We start from the raw sequence: 22,386 nt of genomic DNA, 5'->3' as shown, positions 1-22,386 counted from the left end.
CATCTCTGGAACACTAGGATCCAGGTTTGACCCCCAGCTGGGCACAGTGTTTTAAAGGATCCAGAGTTACCTTTGCCACAACTGTGGCCTGTGGCGTAGGTTGCAACTGCAGCTCGGATCTGATCCCTGGCCTGGGAACTCCATAGGCCATCAGACATCCAAAAAAAAAAAAAAAAAATCCTCAGCAAGTACATGCAAATTAGGTTTAATTAAAGTTACAATTAGGAAGGGAAAACTGACCAGTTGGAGTAACAGAAACCTAAATGCTTCACACATGCCTTCTACAGTCACTTCCAAAAAGTGACCAAGATTTATGGCACTTTTTTTTTCCTAATGAAAAAATAATAATAATAAACAAGCAAAACAGCAAAACCCAAAAACCCCTAATTTACAGAAAGAGGAAGTGTCTTGCCTGAGGATCGAAAGCAATAGTGAACACACAGCCAAACTCCCAAAGCAGAAGATGTGCTTGTGGAGACAGGCTTTTAGAGCAATTTTAGTTAGCAAGACTAAGCGGTGGAGAAAAGAAGTTTGGGGAACAGAGGCTGACTCCTGAGGCCCTGAGAGGTTAGAGGCGGTGGACTGGGAAAGCAGGAAACTGGGTAAAGTTCTAAGAAGAGAGGCTGACGGACAAATATCACTGTTTCTTGGAAGCCCCAACACTGCGTTCAGTGAAGTTCCCATGAGAAAAGCTAAGAATGAGAGCTCTGATCCACCCGAGTGTGACCTCCGTCTCCACATCAGACCTGTGCCCTGCAGGGGAGGCTCTGAGGACTTCCTGACCTCAGTGTCCCTGGAAGAAGGAGCTTCTTAGAGCACACACCTCCAGGGACTTCAGGGAGAAGTCAGGCTCGCAGCTCAAACGTGCCCAGCACAGCATCAGCTTCATGTTGAGTGTCACCCTGAGATGAGTGTGTTTCTTTGAATGTGGCACTGTGCTGTGTGCTGACTCCAAATCGTTAAGAATATGTTCAAGATTAGTCAACAGCCAGGTTCTGACGTCAATGGCAAGCTAGTGTGTGCATCGAGAGGCCTGTGTCTCAATCCCCAGGGGCAAAACCAGCATGACCCTCCCCAAAGTGGCTTGGGCGGGAGGTCTGGCCCCTCCACTCTGACCACACCTGACCCAGTGGGCTTCCCACTCTCCTTCTGTAGCTCCCTCTCTCCACGCCTGCCTCACTCTCTCCCTGTCTCATGCTCCCTCCCTCCCTCCCTCTCCCTCTCTCTCCTCCTTGGGTGGGCACAAATTTCAATCCCTAGACTGGAAACTTCCACATGCTGCGGGTGCAACCATAAAAAAAAAAAAAAGTAATTTTTTTTTTTTTGTCTTTTTAGGGCTGCACCTGCAGCATACGTAGGTGCCCAGACTATGGGTTGAATTGGAGCTGTAGTCACTGGCCTGCACCACAGCCATAGCCACAGCAACACCAGATTCGAGCCATATCTGTGACCTACACCACAGCTCATGGCAACACCGGATCCTTAACCTACTGACTGAGGCCAGGGACCAAACCTCCATCCTCATGGATACTAGTCAGATTCATTCCCGCTAAGCCACGGTGAAAACTCCAAAAAAATGTAATATTTTTGAAGGCACATCCCCCTATAATCAAGTCTCACAGTCTACCATGTGCCAGGCTCTGAGAAGGAAGACAAGCCAGGGTCTGCATGCAGCTACACAGAACAGACCTTAGTCAGACCAACCAGTGTGCCATGCAGGCTGAACAGGTCCCCACCTGCAAGGCCAGCCTGATGTCCCCTGATTTAGCTCTGAGGGTGGTGGTCTCTAAGCCCCCATCCCTCCTCCTGGAAGCCTTCCCTGATTCCAGAAGGCCTAAGGTACAGTCAGGAAAGTGCTGAACTGGGGTCTATTGGTTCAGCCAGGTCATTCCCAGCTCAGGAACAACTCCAGGGCCCATACGGTCTCCCATAGGCCTCTGGGCCTCTGAATGCCCTGCTCTCTACCTACCACACCAGATTTATGCTAGTTCCTTCAACACCCCAGGGCCTTTGCACAAGCTGTTCCCTCTCCCCGGGCTCTCTTACTCCAACTCTTCACCTGGCTGTCTTCTTTCCACTCCTCTAACCATCTCCTCGGACTGGCCTTCCCTGACCACTGTATCCTAGGAGGCTCCCCTACCTGGCCCCTCCATTGCATTATTTTTACTTGTTTTCCTGTCTCCTCCTGACTCTGCTCTCATGAGGGCAGAGGACCCATTGCTTTGCCCACCTGTATTCCAGCACCTTGGACAGCACCAGGCACTGGCCAAGGGCTCAGGAAGGACCTGTGAGAAGCCAGGCTTACTGCCCCACACTGAACGGGGGTCTCTTTAGGGACATGCAGATGGTAGGTGCATCCTCTGGCCTCTGCTGAGCACTGGCTGAACACTAGGCACTTGACATAATTTACTCCAATTTCACAGCCAACCTTCAAGGTAGGGAGATATTATTTATTACCTGCTAAATATGTTCCCGCCATGGTCATATACTCTTGTAGGAGGACAATTTGGTAATTCAGATATGGACAGCAATCAAAACTTATAATACGCGAACCTTCAACTCAGTCATTCCAATACTGGGAAAATCATCCCGCAGCTGGATTCCCATGTGGGCAAATGGGTACACATCACAACACTGCACACAGAAGGCAACTGCTAGAAAGAACCTAAACATCTACCAATGGGGCTGAAATAAATAAATCATGGTATATTTGTCAGAGGAGCACCATGCAGTTGTTGAAAGAATGTCCTAATATGAAACAATCTGCAAAACAGACCACTAGGTGAAAATAAAGAGTGTAGCCAAACAGCCTAGTGTGGTAGCTACTGTCTGTATTAAAAAGCATTATAGACACCAACACTCACTGGCCTGTGGCTAGAAAATTTCTAGGAAGATAGACAAGAAATTGTTAACAGTGGTTACCTCTTGGGATACAAAACTGGGAAACAGGATGAGGACATGAATAATTTTCACAATAGATTTTCTTGAATTTTTATGTTATAACTACTTCAACATTTTAATTTTTTTAATTTTTGAAACAGAACCAATTTTTTTTCTCACTTTTTAGGGCCACACCCGCAGCATATGGAAGTTCCCAGGGTAGGGGTCGAATTGGAGCTGCAGCTGCCAGCCTGCATCACAGCCACAGCAATGTGGGATCCAAGCCACGTCTGTGACCCACACCTCAGCTCACAGCAACCCCAGGTCGCCAACCCACTGAGCGAGGCCAGGGATCAAACCCCCATCCTCATGGATACTAGTCAGATTTGTCTTCACTGAGCCACAACGGGAACTCCCAGAACCAAAATTTTAAACACGCAAAATGACTTAAGAGTAAAGTCTCTCTCTACCACCTTGTTTCTTGGCCGCCCAATTCCTCTCCCCAGGGGTAGCCACTGTTACTTATTTCTTATTTGGATATACACTCTTTCATTCAAAAAATTTTTTTCGGTCTTTTTAGGGCTGCACCTGAAGCACATGGAATTTCCCACATAGGGATCAAATCGGGAGCTGCAGCTAGTGGCCTATACCAGAGCCACAGCAATGGGGGATCTGAGCCATGTCTGCAACCTACATTGCAGCTCACAGCAATGCCAGATCCTCAACTCACTGAGTAAGGCCAGGGATCAAACCCGTGTCCTCATGGACACTAGTCAGCTTCATTACTGCTGAGCCAAGATGGGAACTCCTCCACTCAATTTTTTTTAAGATAAAAGAGCGTTTAAGGCCAGAGAAGGCAGCTCATGCTGAAACACACTGGGGGCCGGCTACAAAGGGGACCTTGGTCACTCACAGTTCAGGATGATCTGGGCAGCACGGTAGAGCTCCAGGTGGCACAGGAGGTCCAGCAGTTGCTGGACGGTGGCCTGCCGCATGCCCCACCACCACAGCAGCTCCCGAGTGATGCTCACGCCCTGCGCCCGCTCCATCGACTTGATCTTCCGTAGCTGGGTCAGGTCTGTGATCACATAGGAAGCTGGAAGGCAAGTGAGAGTGTCTGCTTAGGGTCGGAAGGGCAGCCCTCCACCAGAGGTCACTATCCTAACCTAGCTTTGTCCATCACAGAGCTGCCTGCCCCCACCAACCTGAAATTCCACTGTGAGGTGTGGTCCACAGGCAGCCCAGGTCATAATGCTGATTCCATTCAATACCTGGGAGGTCCAGAATGCTCATATTTGAACATAAATATCAACTTGGTTGCCAGACAAGACTTAGGAGAAAGACCTGAACAAGAGGGTCAGGACTTCGTGTTTTAGCGAGTTATTTGCTTTGGGCAAGTCACTTCCTCAGTGGGATGGGAGCCTCGGTTTCCTCAGTTGTAACAGGGGTAAAAGAACTTTGCCTGCCTTCCCTTCCAGCACAGAACCCCATGTAGGCAGAAAGTTTTATCTGTTCTGTTCACTGTTAGATTCCAGAACAAAGAAGAGTGCCTGGCACAGAGTGGGGGCAGGGCCAGGACGGAGCTGAGGCAAGGAGGTGCTCCCTCTCAGGGCGGATCCTGCACTCACAGCAGCCAGAGAGGAGCGGCCTCCTTAAATATTGCCCTCACCCTAAGTTCCAGCCCTGGCAGGGGGAGCTCAAGGAAGACAGGAAGGAATCCATGGCCCACCGTCCTCACAGAACTGTTATAAGGAGTAAGAGAGAGCCGCAGATCTAAAAGCACTTTGCTGGGAATGCCTGCTGTGGTGCGGTGGAAACAAATCTGACTAGTATCCATGAGGATGCAGGTTTGATGCCTGGCCTCACTCAGTGGGTTAAGGATCAGGTGTTGCTGTGAGCTGTGGTGTAGGTCGCAGACATGGTTCAGATCCTGTGTTGCTGTGGCCGTGGCATAGGCTGGCAGCTGTAGCTCCGATTCGACCCCTAGCCTGGAAACTTCCATATGCCATGAGTGCGGGCCTAAAAAGATAAATAAATACATAAATAAATAAAAGCACTTCGCTGGAGTTCCCTGGTGGGTCAGTGGGTTAAGGATCCAGCATTGTCACTGCTGTGGCACAGGTTCAATCCCTGGCCCAGGGAACTTCCACATGGCAAGGGTGCAGCCAAAAACTAAAACTAAAATAAATTAAATAAAATAAAAGCATTTTGCCAGTTCCGAAGCACTGTACAGAGGGCTACCACTGGCAATATTAAAACTAATGCACTTTTTTTCTTCTCTTTCTTTTGTCTTTTTAGGTCTACACGGGCGGCATATGGAGGTTCCCAGGCTAGGGGTCTAATCAGAGCTGTTTCTGCCAGCCACAGCTACAGCCACAGCAATGCCAGATCCAAGCTGCGTCTGCAACCTACACCACAGCTCAAGGCAACACCACTGATCGAGGCCAGAGATACTAGTTGGGTTCATTACCACTGAGGCATGACAGGAACTCCTAATGCCCCTCTTCTTATCACTTTTCATGATAAAATTAATGGTTGTTCACTAAAGAAAACTTGGGAAAACACAGGGGAAAAAAGCTAATAAACTACCCAACATCCCACTAGTGTACTTTCCCTTTCCAAAACGCTCCCCCAACACATAGAGCTGTGGTTCTAGGTACAGTTGTTGCCCGACTGCAAGTAGGATTGTGCATCTAGCTCTTATTATAATTATAACATTTTACCATAAGCATTTTCTAGGCTGGTACAAGCTCTTTACAAATGGCATTCTGAATGGTCACATGGTATTCTGCTGGGTTTCCTGAAGTAAGAGATGCATTTTAAAAAAAACAACTAGGACTAAAATAATCACACTTCAGTTCCAGATTTCAGAAATCACAGAGCAGATATCTAGGTGAACACCAAGTCACACATTCATTCAACAAAATATTACTGAGCTCCAGGCCTGTGACAAGCTCTAGCAATACAGCCCACGGAGCTATTCTGTTTGAAAAACACAAACACAAGTGAACAGAGTGGGGAAGAGATGAAGCCCAGGACCACATAACGAAGGGGCCCGAATGCCGGGCTACAGAGTTCAAACCTGATCCTAAGGGCCAAGGACACCAGGGCACCATGGAAGACCTCAGAGCAAGGGAGTAACACGATTGTGTTACACAACCCTGTCCCTCTGGAGGAATACGGACGGTTGTGACCACCCCCTGCAGAGAGAAGTGTCCTGTTAGGGATGGAAAGTTCTTGAGTTGCAACTTTAGTCACTGGAAAGCCCAGGCCTGATTCCTGGTCAGTGGGAAGTGATGTCAGCAGGGCCAGGGGCTGCTTCCACTGGCAGTGAGAAAACAGTGGAGGGAAGAGGAAGGAACACCTCCCTCCCACCCCTCCCTGCACGCAAAACTCTGTTCGCCCACACACCTCCCACTCCAGAAGCAGCGGCATGATGTCATGGGAAGAAGAGGGGCCCAGGGCCACCTCCAGCCCGCCCCTCACTTCTGAGGGCTGCACTTTCCTCACAGGCCACAGGAACAGGAAGGACACTCAGAGGTGACTTGCAATGTGAATGTTTTAGCTCCCTGAAAGTGACATCTCTGAAGGTGTTGACCTATCAGCATTTAACTAGACCCTTAAAACAGGGTGAAGACGAGAAGGGGGATCTTGGGGGGGATAAGCCACCGCCAAGGGCCCTGCTGAATCCATGGCTCTTTGCCCAACACACAGAGAAATACCTGGTCATAATGGAACATTTGGAAAATGGGAGAAAATGAAAGTCCCCATGATCATCTCACTTGGAAGACATCCAGAAAAGCACCAGTTATCCTTTTGCTTCTAATCTAAGATTTTCTCTTCCTTCCTTCCTTCTCTTTCTGGCCACACCTGTGGCATATGGAGGTTCCCAGGCTACGGGTCAAATCAGAGCTGTAACCACCGGCCTACACCACAGCCACAGCAACACCAGATCTGAGCCATGTCAGCCACCTACACCACAGCTCACAGCAATGCCAGATCCTTTAATCCACTGAGTGAGGCCAGGGATCAAACCCACATCGTTATGGATACTAATTGGGTTCTTAACCCACTGAGCTACAATGGGAACTTCCACACTTTCCTATAGATATAAAAACACATGCTTGTGTCAGCAGGATGGTACAAGGGTGGTTCAGGGCCCAGACTTTGGTTTCTGAAGCCTGGGTTCAAATCTTCTCTCTGCTACTTCCTTGCTATGTGCTGTGGAAGGCCCCTCACCTCTCCCTGGACCTCAGTTTCCTTATTTGCAAATGACGAAAACAACAGCACCTGCCTCAGAGGCTGTGGTAAGGGTCAGATTAGTTTTATGCATAGATTACTCTGTATGTGATATAAACGGCCGCTGTAATTGTTAAGCCATCTCCACTCTGTGAAAACCTACTTTATCCCCAGTGGTTAACACGACCTGGTGACCATCACTTGAGTTCTGAGTTCCTGAATCCTGAAGGACATAGTCAAAAACCGTGCCCATCTTTAAAGCCCCCTGGAGCGGAGACAGCACGGCCTCTTGAAATGATCTGCCCTCGGGTGAAAGGCCCCTTTTCTGGACTAAACCAGACTCTTTCCTGGTTGAGGGAAGGGCAGAGCGTCTTGTCACCTAAGCCTCTCATCAACTCATCCCCATTTTACACATGAGAAAACCAAAGGCTCAGAGAGAGGCAGTCACTTGCCTGAAGTCACACAGCGAGGCAGGGACAAAGCAGAGCTGTGCACAAAGGTTGGCACATGCATGAGAGAACAAGATGGGGAGCCATCCAATAAAGGAAACCCTCCTGCCCTAGTCCCCTTGGAATACACCTGATGTAAGAAAGCTGTGAGAAGCCTGTTTTCCCACAAGGGCTAAGAACAATGCAGCCACAAATGAATAGGAGGCAGCCACATTAACCACCAAATGGGATTGGCGGCATTTTGTGAGCACTGGGAGGCAAATTCAATCCCTTTCCCAGCACAGTGGGTTAAAGATCTGGCTTAGGTCTCAACTGCAGCTCAACAGCTGTGGTTTAGGTGGCAACTGCAGCTCAGATCTGATCCCTGGCCCAGGAACTCTATTTACTGCGGGGCAGCCAAAAAAAAGTGAAAAAAAAAAAAAAGTATGGATACTTGTGGCTGTGTGATTGAATCACTTTATGGATTTTTCCACCTCCACTCCCCTCCACCACAATCAGCCCTGAGGTATTATCTCATCTAAAATGACTCATGGAGGTCCAAAGACTCTTTAGGACAAGAACGACAACCACAATCACTGGCTCCGCTGAACAGGAAACCAGAAATAGCTGTGGCTTGGCAAGGCGCTGCTAAGTGGGGGCCCATGACCTCTGATCCAGCACAGAGGGATGGCCAACCGCAGGCCCCAAGCCATCCTGCGTCCTCATCATCCCTACATCCTTCAGCCCCTCATTCACTCCAATGGTCCTGAGTGTCTGCTCACCAGCCAAGTGCTGCCCTAGGCACTGGGAACACAGGAGTGAACTAGAGGGTGATGTCTGTGACCTCGTGGTGCTTACATTCTACAAGGAGAGACAGACATAAACAATTAAGAAGCAAGGTTGGAGCTCCTGTTGTGGCGCAACCCAACTAGTATCCATGAGGACATGGGTTCAATCCCTGGCCTTGCTCGTGGGTTAAGGACCAGCAATGCTGTGAGTTGCGGTGTAGGTCACAGATGTGGCTTGGATGGTCAGAGCATATTAAGAGGGAAGGAGATAAAACATGGTGATGAGATCAAGAGTAAAGGGGGGCAGGATAGGCCTCTCAGACAAGGTGACATACGCACAGAGAAGTGAAAGACCATAGCCCCCCAAAGATATCAGTGTCCTCAACCCCAAACCTGCGAATGTGGTACCTTACTTGATAAAAGGAACTTTGTGGATAGCATTGGGTTAAGGATTCTTTTTGGCTTGCTTGTTTGTTTTTTTGTCTTTTTAGGTCCACACCTGTGGCATATGGAGGTTCCCAGGCTAGGGGTCAAATCAGAGCTGTAACCACCAGCCTACACCACAGCTCACAGCAATGCTAGATCCTTAACCCAATAAGAGAGGCTAGGGATTGAAGCTGCATCCTCATGGTTACTAGTCAGATTCATTTCTGCTGAGTCATGACAGGAACTCCGAGTTAAGGGTTTTGAGGTGAGACTACCCTGGATTATCTGAGTGAGGCCAAGGGTCCTTATAAGAGGGAGGAAGGAGTGTCCAATTCAGAAGAGATGCGGACAGAAGCAGAGGTCGGAGAGCAGACATCTGAAGATGCTACGCTGCTGTTTTTGAAAGTGGAGGAGGAGATGCTGGAAGCCTCTAGAAGCCAGTAAGGGCAAGGAAATGGATTCTCCCCTAGAGCTTCTAGAAGGAAGGCAGCCAGTGGATGCCTTGATTTCAGGACTCCGGCCTCCAGAACTGTAACACAACAATGGCTGCCTTTAAACCGTTACATTGGTGGTAACTTGTCACAGCAGCAAGAGAAAGCTAAGAGAGACTAGAAAGCCAGCCACGGGGAGGATGGGGGAAGAGAGAACAGCAAGTACAAAGGTCCTGAATCAGGATCAAGGAGGCCAGTGTGGCAGGAGCAGGGTGGGCAGGAGGGTGTGGGAGAGGAGAGGAGGCCAGAACCAGCAGGGCTTAGATTGAGCCAGATCGGGCAGGCTGGCAAAGAATCTGGATTCCAACCGAAATCGCACTGGAAAGCCTGAGGGCCTTGAGCAATTCTGGCATCTCCAGGGTCTAAGGTGTCAGAGGTATTCTCCACAGAGGATGTCACGGATATGTGAAGAGACGCCCAACATCATTAGTCATTAGAGAAATACAAATCAAAACCACACGGAGAAACCACCTCACACCTGTTTGGATGGCCCGACTCAAAAAGACAGACAATAACAAGTGCTGGGGGGGTGAAATTGGACCTTTGTACATGGCTGTTGGGAATGTGAAATGGTACATGCATTTTGGAAAACAGCTGATAGTTCCTCAAAATGTTAAACATAGAGTTACTCTATGACTCATAAATTCCTCTCCTAGGTATCCACCCAAGGGAAATGAAAACACAGCCACACGAAGACCTGTACACAAGTGTGCACAGGAGCATTATTCATAAAAGCCAAAGAGTGGAAAGAACCCAAATGCCTGTCAACTGATGGGTGGATAAATAAGGTGTGGTACATCCACACCATGAAATATTATTCAGGAGTAAATACGTGCTACAACATGGATGAATCTAGGAAATACACTAAATCAAAGAAATCAGTTATGAAGGACTACATCTTGGGAATTCCCGTCGTGGCACAGTGGTTAATGAATCTGACTAGGAACCATGAGGTTGCGGGTTCGGTCCCTGCCCTTGCTCAGTGGGTTAAGGATCCGGCGTTGCCATGAGCTGTGGTGTAGGTTGCAGACACAGCTCAGATCCCGAGTTGCTGTGGCTCTGACATAGGCGGTGGCTGCGGCTCCAATTCGACCCCTAGCCTGGGAACCTCCATATGCCGCAGGAGCGGCCCTAGAAAAGGCAAAAAGACAAAAAAAAAAAAAAAGGACTGCATGTTGTATGGTTTATTCCATGTACATGAAATATCCAGAAGAGGCAATGCCTAAAGCCGGGGGTGGGGGGAATGGGAGATGTATGTGGGAGTGTTGGGGGTGATGGTTGAAGGGTACGGGGTTTCTGTTGGGGGCCATGAAAATGTTCTCAGATTGATTTGCATCTGGATGTACGACTCTGCATATACTAGATGCCACTGAATCGTACATTCTATTTTTGGCCAAGCCGCTATGTGCAGAAATTCCCAGGCCAAGGACTGAACGCGCACCACAGCAGCAACCAGAGCCACAGGAGTGGTGACATTGGATCCTTAACCTACTGAGCCTCCAGGGAACTCTGAATTGTGCACTTTATTTATTTATTTATTTTGTCTTTTCTAGGGCCGCTTCCCGCGGCATATGGAGGTTCCCAGGCTAGGGGTCTAATAGGAGCTGTAGCTGCCGGCCTACGCCAGAACCACAGCAACTGCAGGATCCAAGCCACGTCTGCGACCTATAGCTCATGGCAACGCCAGATCCTTAACCCACTGAACAAGGCCAGGGATTGAACCCGCAACCTCATGGTTCCTAGTCGGATTCGTTAACCACTGCACCATGACCGGAACTCCTGAATTGTACACTTTAAATGCATCAACTGCATGGTGGGTGAATTATATTGCTGCAAAGCTGTTTAAGAAAAAAGTCATAGGTGTGCCTTCTAAATTAACAACCTAGACTGGGAATTACATCTAATCACCTATGATGGAGCATGATAATGTGAGAAAAAGAATGTATACATGTATGTGTGACTGGGTCACCTTGCTGTACAGTAGAAAATTGACAGAACACTGTAAACCAGCTATAATGGGGAAAAATCATTAAAAAATGTTTTAATTAATAACCTAGCAACAGAAGTTGTTCTGGCCATTACAATTGAGGCCAACACAGAAAAAACTAGAGGAAGTCATTTACACAAAGCTGCTCTGCCCAGAACACAGTCTAATTAGTTTAAATCACAGATCATCCAAGCAAAGGGACACAGTGCAGTCTAGAAAATCATGTGGTGACATTCTCAGAAGTGTCTTGACATGTTCCCAAGGCAGGGCCTCTTCGGGGACAAAAGGTGAGGTGAGGGACCAGGGAGGGGAAAGATAGTGGTCTTCCCCTCTGTCCCCAGGAGCATGATTTACATCTGTTAACCTAACGCATTTGTTCTTTTTTCCATTAAAAAGTTAATTAAAAATGCACACTGAGGAGTTCCCATCGTGGCGCAGTGGTTAACGAATCTGACCAGGAACCATGAGGTTGCGGGTTCGATCCCTGGCCTTGCTTAGTGGGTTAAGGACCCAGCGCTGCCGTGAGCTGTGGTGTAGGTTGCAGACGTGGCTCGGATCCCGCGTTGCTGTAGCTGTGGTGTAGGCCAGAGGCTACAGCTCCAATTAGACCCCTAGCCTGGGAACCTCCATATGCCAAGGGAGCGGCCCCAGAAAAGGCAAAAAGACCAAAAAAAAAAAAAAAATACACACTGAAAGTAAAAACCTACATCTATATTGCTTGGCAAGGAGAAATAACTGTGAATACCTTAAGTGAAAAAATCAGGCTAGCAAAATGTACAAAATGATACGATTTTTGGAAAATGTACACACATAAAGAAATTGGTTAGGAGAAAAGACAAGAAGGCATAAGACACCTAGCACTCCGATGGCACATGGGAAGAAGCCAATACACATAAGCTGCCTTTGCTGTTATTATTATTATTGGCATCCATAGTAAGAACAGTATCCCTGAGTGGTGGAGACTGAATTAGTCTTTGTTTCCCACAGTATTTTGCAATAAGCATGTTTTTTTGGCTTTTTTTAGGGCTGCTCCTGGGGCATATGAAAGTTTCCAGGCTAGGTGTTTTGAATTGGGGCTCTAGCTGATGGCCTATGCCACAGCCACAGCAATGCCAGATCCAAGCCACATCAGCATCCTACACTGGATTCTAAACTCACTGAGCAAGACCAGGGATCAAACCTGCATCCTCATGGATACTAGTCTGGTTTTTAACCCACTGAGATACAACAGGAACTACCTGTATTATTTTTGTTACTGGTTTAAAAGAGGGTTTCTGGAATTCCCCAGTGGCTCAGGGGGTTAAGGATCTGGCGTTGTCACTGCTGTGGCATGGGTTCAATCCCTGACCCTGGGAACTTCCAAATGCCACAAGTGTGGCTAAAACAAGCAAAAACAAAAACAGAGTTTCTGAACCTCAGCACTGCTGGACACTTAGAGCTGGATGGGTTTTTTGTGCATTGTAGCAACACCCCTGGTCTCCACCCACTACCTCCCTCAAGATGTGACAACCAAAAATGTTTCCAGGAGTTCCCATTGAAGTGCAGCAGAAACAAAGCTGACTAGCCATGAGGTTGCGGGTTCGATTCCTGGCCTCATTCAGTGGGTTAAGGATCCAGCGTTGCCGTGAGGTGTGGTATAACTCACAGACATAGCTTGGATCTGGCGTTGCTGTGGCTGTGGCGTAGGCTGGCAGCTGTGGCTCGGATTAGACCCCCAGGCTGGGAAGCACCATATGCCACAGGTATGGCCCTAAAAAAGGAAAAAAAAAAGTCTCCAGATAGCCACATATATCCCCTAAGAGGGCAAAATCACCACTGGTTGAGAACAATTAGGTTAAAATGTATATACTATTTTCTTCAAACTGGATGGATAACATATACATATTCATTTTATTATTACTCTTTCCAGTGTATATTATATACTCTTTGTACAAATGGCATATATCATCTCAATTTTAAAAATATAAATTAACTATACTTTAGCAAAATGTGAAAAAATGAAAAAATAAATTTAAAAAAGGAAAAAATAAAGAACATATAGATACTACTTAAAAAATAAAGTGGGAGTTCCCGTCGTGGCGCAGTGGTTAACGAATCCGACTAGGAACCATGAGGTTGCGGGTTCGGTCCCTGCCCTTGCTCAGTGGGTTAACGATCCGGCGTTGCCGTGAGCTGTGGTGAAGGTTGCAGACGTGGCTCGGATCCCGCGTTGCTGTGGCTCTGGCGTAGGCCGGTGGCTACAGCTCCGATTGGACCCCTAGCCTGGGAACCTCCATATGCCGCGGGAGCGGCCCAAGAAATAGCAACAACAACAACAACAAAAGACAAAAAAAAAAAACAAAAAATAAAAAATAAAGTGGCACCAGTCACACCGACTTAAAACATAAAACTAAGAATTATAATTAACACTTCCTTATTACTTACAAGAATCTGACAAAAGGGGTCAAGTGCTTTTTATACAGTTTTTTCTAACCACCACCTCCAGTTTGCAGATTAAGAAGCTGAGGCCCAGAGAGGTTAAGCAACTTGCCCAAAGTCACCAGCTCGGATGAGATGGAGACTGGGATACAGACCTCTGGGCGCATGAGGGCTACACTGCTGCGCAGCCTCCCCCGGATGCCAAAACCTCAGCCTATCACCAGGCGCAAACAAATTACACCAAGGACAAGCAATATCCTGGCAGGGCCAGATACGGGGTTCAAATCCCACTCTACCACTTAGCAATGTCTTACCCCACCCATCCGCTTCCGCGAATGACTCTACCTCTAAATCCCAGGCCGCTGTGGGAATTAAATGAGATAAGCCGTGTCAGGTGCTTACATGGGGCCGAGCACACAAAAAGAACCAGTCATTTCTGACAGGAATCAGTTTAAGCTTTACTGTAACCAGGCAAGTCGAGCCTGACATTACTCAGCAACAGAGTAATAGCAGAACTCGTCCACGATCACCTAACACCTTCCCGAGGACCACATTGGGCTCCAGAGAGGGGGCAGTGCCTGTCCGGGGAACAGCGAGGCTCGGGTCCAGGACGGCAGCGCCGAAAGCCCCTCGGATCAGGATTCACATAAACAGAGGTGGGGAGAGGGCTGAGCGGGGTCGCAGGGGGACAACTCACCGAACTGCATCCAGTCCCACTCGCTCAGCGTGTCCATGTTGCGGCACAGGTCGTCCAGCACCCAGGAGGGCAGCTGGTAGATGTAGCAGGACATGGCCGGGCTTCGCGGGCCGGCGGGAAGGCTCGCAGACAAATGAGTCGAACTCGGCTGGACTCAGCTTCTCTAGCTGCAGGCGGGGAGATGCACCCCCGTCGGCCGCCCGGGAAGTGGGCGGGGCTTCCCTGTGTGCGATCGCCCCCAGCGGCCACCGAGGGCATGACGCCTCCCGGCGGGCTGAGCGGCTGTGAAACTAGGAGGATCCCAGCCGGGAGGGGAAACCAACCCATATTTGGGAGGCAACACGTTTAAGGCCACCTGGGAATCCAGTGACAGTCCCGAGAGAACTTCTGACTCCACTTCTAGGGTTTTTGGCGCTCCACCATATATGATTCATTCAACGGATAGTCTATTAATTACCTGCTATATGTCAGGCACTGTCTAGGTGTTGAACATGCATAAGGGGAGAAAACTTTATAAAGTCCTTGTACTTATGGGACTTACAATCTAGATGGACCGGAGTGGGGCCAGAACTAGCAATAAATAAAGATACTGAATAAGTAAGTTACTTAGAATGCTAAGAGGTAGTAAGTGATATTGCAAAAGAGAAAAAAAGTTCTTTAAGAGGAATCAGGAGTTAGAGCAAACAGGGAAAAGACTCTATACTAAATAGGATGGTGAGGATAGACTGTGATTATAATGGCTAATATTTACTGATTCCCTCCTCCATACTATGCACTGTTCTAGGTGCTGGGGATCCTTCTGAAGAAAACAGGGCAAAATTCCTGCCTTGGATGGAGATAACACAACAAGCAATAAAATGCTAAATAAGTAAATAATTTAGCTCTTTAGAAGGTAATAGGTAATGTTTGGGAATAAAAGTAGAGTACTGTAAAAGAGGGCAGGAGAGTGGCTAATTCCATTATTCACTGTCTTAGAAGGTGATAAATACTATTGGGGCAAAGCAGAGTATGGTGAGAGGAACTGGGGAGCAAACTGAATTATTATTAAGTAGGGTAGAAGAATGTAACTGCTAATTTTATTAAGCATTTATGATGGGCAAACTTCACCAGGCTTATTTTACTTAAAATGATCTTATGTGTCTCCCTCAACGTACACATGAGGAAACTGAGACACAGAACAGTCAAATAACTTGCCTAAAATCAGCGGTACAAAGTGGCAGAGCTGGAATCCAGTCTGACCATTAGCTACAAACTGCCTCTTTATTGTAATAACTACCATTTATCTACACCTGCAATGTGCTTTGTGGAAATCATTTTATGTGATTCTCATAATCCTGTGTTACAAATATTATTAATCCCTTTTTTACACAAAAGTAAATGGGTTCTGGAGTTCCCTGGTGGCCTGTTGGGTTAAGGATCTGGCATTGTCACTACTGTGGCACAAGTCACTACTGTGGCACAAGTATGATCCCTAGCTCGGGAACTTCCCCATGCCACAGGCCTGGGGAAAAAAAAAAAAAGTAAGTGGATTCCAAGGAGTTAAGCAGCATCATTGAGGGCAGACTGAGCACCTCTTTGGAGCCCTAAACATCGGCTGTTGAAAGAAGAAGGAAACAAAAATGAAATTTATTTTTTAATTTTTTATTTTTTGGCTGCCTCTTGGCACATGGAGTTCCCAGGGCAGGGGTCAGATCCAAGCCTATAGGTTACGACCTACATCACAGCTGTGGCAATGGCAATGACCTACACTGCAGCTGCAGCAATGCCAGATCCTTAACCCACTGCACCACAGCAGGAACTCCTTGATTTCTACATCTTTAAAGTGGGAGTAATCATTCCTATGGCCTTGTGAGCAAGGGAAGAGGATTAAATCAATCTACAGAAAATACAATTGATTAGTTTATAATCAATTGTTGATTACATCAATTTAGACAGGGTCTTCCTTGCACAAAGACTGTGGTCAAAAAGTGATAGCTGCCAGGAGTTCCTGTCGTGGCTCAGTGGTTAACGCATTCAACTATGAACCATGAGATTGCGGGTTCAATCCCTGGCCTCACTCAGTGGGTTAAGGATCCGGTGTTGCTGTGACCTGTGGTGTAGGTTGCAGATGAAGCTCAGATCCCATGTTGCTGTGGCTCTGGCATATGCTGGTGGATACAGCTCCGATTAGACCCCTAGCCTGGGAATCTCCATATGCTGTGGGTATGGCCCTATAGAGACCAAAAAAAAAAAAAAAAAAAAAAAAAGACAGAAAGTGGTAGCTGCCATTGATAATATTGTTGGTTTGTTGGTTTTGTTTTTTTGTTTTGTTTTGTTTTTTCCCGTCATGCCGGCGGCATGTGGAAATTCCTGGGCCAGGGATTGAACCTGAGGCACAGCAGCAACCCAAGCCTCTGCAGTGACAACACACTGGATCCTTAACTTGCTGTGCCACAAAAGAATTCCCAATAATATTGAGAAGAACACCCACTGACCTTGGAGTCCTACCGGGATACTGGTCCTTGTTCATCCACAATCTGGTTCTTTATCCTTAAGCCAGTTGGCAGTTTTTTTCTTTTGTAAATTGAGTATCCTGACTCACCCACTTTGAAGGATTTCTATGAAGCTTAAATGGACCCCAAAATGCTCAGGATAAACTGTAAAGTGCTGAGCCCAGTAAGGAGTCACTGATGTTCCAGAGTTCTGAGACTACTCTTCAGGGGTGTCTTGTGTTGCAGCAGTGGTTGAAGGAGAGTTTTTTGTTTTTTTGTTTTTTGGTTGATTGGTTTTTTGTTTGTTTGTTTTTTGTTTTTGTTTTTGTTTTTTGGTCTTTTTAGGGCTGCACTCACATCATATAGAAGTTCCCAGGCTAGGGGTCAAATCAGAGCTGTAGCTGCCAGCCTACATCACAGCCCCAGCAACTCGGGATCCGAACTGCGTCTGCAACCTATGCCACAGCTCATGGCCATGCCAGATCCCTCACACACTAAGCGAGGCCACGGATCAAACCCACATCCTCATAGATACTAGTTGGGTCAGTACTGCTGAGCCACGACAGGAACTCCTGAAGGAGAGATTCGAGGTAGAGGAGCTCCAGGGATAGTCTGATGGAGGGCAAGTGGGATACAGATCCCAAGTAGTAGGTCCCCAGATTACCCATAAGTTCTGTCTAACTTGGCTACAAATTAGAGGTTCCCAGGACCCCTCCTCAAGTTCAATTAATTTGCTACAGTGGGTCATAGAATTCAGGGAACCATTGAGATTTACCAGTGTATTAAAGGATATGAGGGGTGTTCCCTCTGTGGTGCAACAGAATCAGCAGTGTCTTGGCGGTGCTAGGACGCAGGTTCAATCCCCAGCCCCGCTCAGTGGGTTAAGAATCCAGTGTTGCTGAAGCTGCAGCTTAGGTTGTGACTGCAGCTGGGATATGAACCCTGGCCCAAGAACTCCATATGCCACAGGGCAACCCAAAAAGAAAAAAATAATATTAAGGATATTGAGACTGCTCCTGAGAAAGACTATATTTACCCAAAATTACAGGACTATTCCTTATCCATGGTTTTGCTTTCTGTGGTTTCAGTTACTCATGGTCAACCACAATTTAAAATACTAAATGAGTTCCCGTCGTGGTGCAGTGGTTAACGAATCCAACTAGGAACCATGAGGTTATGGGTTCAATCCCCGGCCTTGTTCAGTGGGTTGGGGATCCGGCGTTGCCGTAAGCTATGGTGTAGGTTGTAGACGCGGCTTGGATCCCGCGTTGCTGTGACTCTGATGAAGGCCAGCAGCTACAGCTCCGATTAGACCCCTAGCCTGGGAAACTCCATATGCCGCGAGAGCAGCCCTAGAAAAGGCAATAAGACAAAAAAAAAAAAAAAAACTAAATAAAAAAATCCAGGAGTTCCCGTCGTGGCGCAGTGGTTAACGAATCCGACTAGGAACCATGAGGTTGCGGGTTCGGTCCCTGCCCTTGCTCAGTGGGTTGATGATCCGGCGTTGCCGTGAGCTGTGGTGTAGGTTGCAGACGAGGCTCGGATCCCGCATTGCTGTGGCTCTGGCATAGGCCGGTGGCTACAGCTCTGATTCAACCCCTAGCCTGGGAATCTCCATATGCAGCGGGAGCGGCCCAAGAAACAGCAACAACAACAAAAGACAAAAAAAAAAAAAAAAGACAAAAAAAACCAAACAAAACAAACAAACAAACAAACAAAATCCAGAAATAAACAATCTGTGAGTTTTACACTTGAAAAAAAATTTTTTTTAATTAGAGGATATGAGGGAGTACTTACTGTAGCTCAGCAGGTTAAGAAGCCAACATAGGGAGTTCCCGTAGTGGCTGAGCGAAAATGAATCTGACTAGCATCCATGAGGACACAGGTTCAATCCCTGGCCTTACTCAGTGGGTTAAGGATCCGACATTGACATGAGCTATGGTATAGGTCACAGACGCAGCTCAGATCCCGTGTTGCTGTGGCTGTTGTGTAGGCCAGCAGCTGTAACTCTGATTCAACCCCTAGCCTGGGAACCTCCATATGCCAAATGTGCAGCCCTAAAAAGACACACATACACAAAAAAGAACCCAATATAGTATCCACAAGAATGTGGGTTCTATCCCTGGCCTCTCTCAGTGGGTTAAGAATCTGGCATTGCTGTGGCTATGGCACAGGCTGGCAGCTGCCGCTCTGATTCAGCCCCTGGCCGGGGAACTTCCATATGCCAAATATGTAAAGAAAAATAAATACATAAAAGATAGGAGTTCCCTTGTGGCACAGCAGGGTAAGGATCCAATGTTGTCACTGCAGCAGCTCGGGTCGCTGTTATGGCACAAGCTTGATCTCCAGCCCAGGAATTTCTGTATGCTGTGGGTGCATCTCCCCCACCCCCAAAAAAGGATATGATAAAGGATACAGATGAACGGCCAGATGAAGAGACAGAGAGTGAAGTCTGGGAGGGTCCTGAGCACAGGAGCTTCTGTCCCTGCAGAGTTGGGTTGCATCACCCTCCCAGAGTGGGTGTGTTTGCCCACATGGAAGCTGTTTATTTTGTTTTTTGTTTTTTTGCTTCTTATGGCCGCACCCACAGCATATGGAAGTTCCCAGGCTAGGGGTCAAACCAGAGCTACATCTGCCAGCCTATACCACAGCCAGAGCAACATGAGATCTGAGCTGCATCTGTGACCTACACAACAGCTCACGGCAACGCTGGATCCTTAACCCACTGAGCAAGGCCAAGGATTAAGCCCCAAACCTCATGGATACTAATCGGGTTCATTACCTCTGAGCCACATGGGGAACTCCATCTGTAAGTCCTCTGAACCTCTTCCTGGAAGTTTACAGAGGCGCCCTGAAGAAGGCATGATTATTAACTTCATTTCCAGCCCCTCTCCCCTCCTCTGGAGAAGGGTGGGAACAGGCTGAAAATTTCAAGCTTCCAATCACTGCTTGGTGTTTCTGGTGATGGGCTCCCATCCAGGAGCCCACCCAGAGCCCCCATTAGAACAAAAGATGCTCCTAGTGGCCTTATCACTTAGGAAATTACAAGGGCTTTAGCAGCTCTGTGCCAGGATCCAGGGCAGAGACAGATTATATATATCTTTTTTTTTTTTTTGGTCTTTTTGCCTTTTCTAGGATCACTTCCCACGGCACATGGAGGTTCCCAGGCTAGGGGTCGATTGGAGCTGTAGTCTCCAACCTACACCAAAGCCACAGCAACGCAGGATCCGAGCCGCGTTTGCAACCTACACCACAGCTCATGGCAACGCCAGATTGTTAACCCACTGAGCAAGGACAGGGACCGAACCCACAATCTCATGGTTCCTAGTCGGATTCGTTAACCACTGCGCCACGACGGGAACTCCCTACATTTTATTATTGCAGAAAGAAAGAGAGACAGAGACAGACAATGAACCCCTTCCTATAGTCTCATCCTGAGGGCCCACTATTATTAATAGTTTGGTGTATACACTTTCACATGTTTTCAGATGTCTAAAAAATTAATTTTAACATTTTTAAAAAACACATTTAATTGTCTGTAAATGTTTTTCAATTAATAGTAATTTTGGGGAGTTCCTATCATGGTTCAGCATGTGAAGCACCTGACATTATCTCTGTGAGGATGCAGGTTCCATCCCTGGGTTAAGGATCCAGCTCAGTAGGTTAAGGATCCAGCATTGCTGCAAGCTGTGGTGTAGGTCCAAGATGTGACTTAGATGCCACATTGCCGTGGCTATGGCATAGGTCGGCAGCTCCAATTCAGCCTCTGGCCTGAGAACTTCCTATGCCAAGGGTGCGGTCATAAAAAGAAAGGAAAAAATTGTGGGGCCAAGCCAGTCCTCTAGAACTCAACTTCTCCCAAATGGAACAAAACAACCTTGCATGGAGTTCCCGTCGTGGCGCAGTGGTTAACGAATCCGACTAGGAACCATGAGGTTGCGGGTTCGGTCCCTGCCCTTGCTCAGTGGGTTAACGATCTGGCGTTGCCGTGAGCTGTGGTGTAGGTTGCAGACTCGGCTCGGATCCTGCGTTGCTGTGCCTCTGGCGTAGGCCGGTGGCTACAGCTCCGATTCAACCCCTAGCCTGGGAACCTCCATATGCCGCGGGAGCAGCCCAAGAAATAGCAACAACAACAACAACAACAACAACAACAACAAAAAAGACCAAAAAAAAAAAAAAAAAAAAAAAAAAGACAAAAAAAAAAACAACCTTGCATGTTTTCTACCTGAATAGGGAGAGAACATATTGCTGTGCATTTGTTTGTTAAGCTGATTTGTACTTTCCAGAGGTTTCATGTTCCAAGTTATGAAACAAGTATTGTGGGTTTCTTTTTCATTTATGTATCCAGCGCTATTGCCCCACCTTTTTGGTTACCATCGCAAGTACATCTAATTTTCCTGTGATCTGCCAATGGATTACTGGGTAAGTGTGGTGACAGGAGAGTCCCCAGAAAAATGTTCTGTTGGGACAGGGAGCTTAGGTATGCCAACAGAAAGGGAAAAATCTCCAAGGAATATCAGTGACTAACACGGAGTGTGGTGAAGTGCTAAGAATGGGAGACAAACCTAGCGTGAAAGTATCTGAAAAGTTCACACTAGTGTTTATATTTCAAGAATGCAAAACCCCCTTATCTATTTCATATCATTAGTGAACTGAGTGCCCTGTCCCTGGCGAAATATTAACCAGTTACCAATTTGGGGTGTTTTTTTGGTTTGCTCTTTTTTGGCCACACCCAGGCATTCGGAAGTTCCTGGGCCAGGGATAAAAACTGTCCAAGGCACAGCAAGGAGAACACCAGATCCTTGACCACTAGGCCACCACAGAACTCCGGTTTTTCTTTTTCTTTTTGTCTTTTTAGGGCTGCATCCACGGCATAGAGAGGTTCCCAGTCTAGGGGTTGAATCAGAGCTGTAGCCACCAGCGTATGCCACAGCCACACAGGATCCGAGCCGTGTCTGCGACCTACACCAACCACAGCTCATGGTAACGCTGGATCCTTAACCCACCCAGCAACGCCAGGGATCAAACCCATGTCCTCATGGATACTAGTTGGGTTCGTGAACTGCTGAGCCCTGACGGGAACTCCCTAATTTTTTTTTAAAGACTATTTTCTAGAGCAGCTGTAGGTTCAAAACATAATTGAGAGGAAGGTACAAGATTTCCTATATACCTCCTGTCCACCCAGAGTCTCCCCCATTATCAACCCCCGCCCCATGGTACATTTATTACAACTGATGGACCTACACTGAGACATTGTTACCAACCAAAGTTCACGGTTTACCTTAGGGTTCACTCTTGGTGGTGCACATTCTATAGGTATGGAAAAATGTATACTTACATGCATCCACTATCATAACATCACACAGAATAGATTCTCTGCTGGGAATTCCTGTCATGGCTCAGTGGTTAACGAACCCAACTAGGATCCATGAAAATGAAGGTGCGGATCCCTGGCCTTGCTCAATGGGTTAATGATCCAATGTTGCCATAAGCTGTAGTGTAGGTCACAGACAGAGCCCAGATCTGGTATTGTTGTGGCTGTGGTGTAGGCTGCCAGATGT

General features: G+C 47.4%; 1 protein-coding gene across 1 annotated transcript in view; it reads right to left on the bottom strand.

The window, feature by feature from the left end:
• The window catches only part of IRAK2 (interleukin 1 receptor associated kinase 2), a 66,229-nt gene extending 51,662 nt beyond the window's left edge, over positions 1-14,567 (bottom strand). The window contains exons 1-2 of the mRNA XM_021069319.1: positions 14,355-14,567; positions 3,794-3,976 (exon numbers count right to left, since the gene is read on the bottom strand). Of these exons, the coding sequence (XP_020924978.1) occupies positions 3,794-3,976; positions 14,355-14,448 (277 nt within the window). The 5' untranslated portion in view covers positions 14,449-14,567. The remainder of the gene's footprint in view (positions 1-3,793; positions 3,977-14,354) is intronic.

Source organism: Sus scrofa, chromosome 13, assembly GCF_000003025.6.
Source record: "Sus scrofa isolate TJ Tabasco breed Duroc chromosome 13, Sscrofa11.1, whole genome shotgun sequence".
NCBI lineage: Eukaryota > Metazoa > Chordata > Mammalia > Artiodactyla > Suidae > Sus > Sus scrofa.
This window is presented reverse-complemented; position numbering and strand designations above follow the sequence as displayed.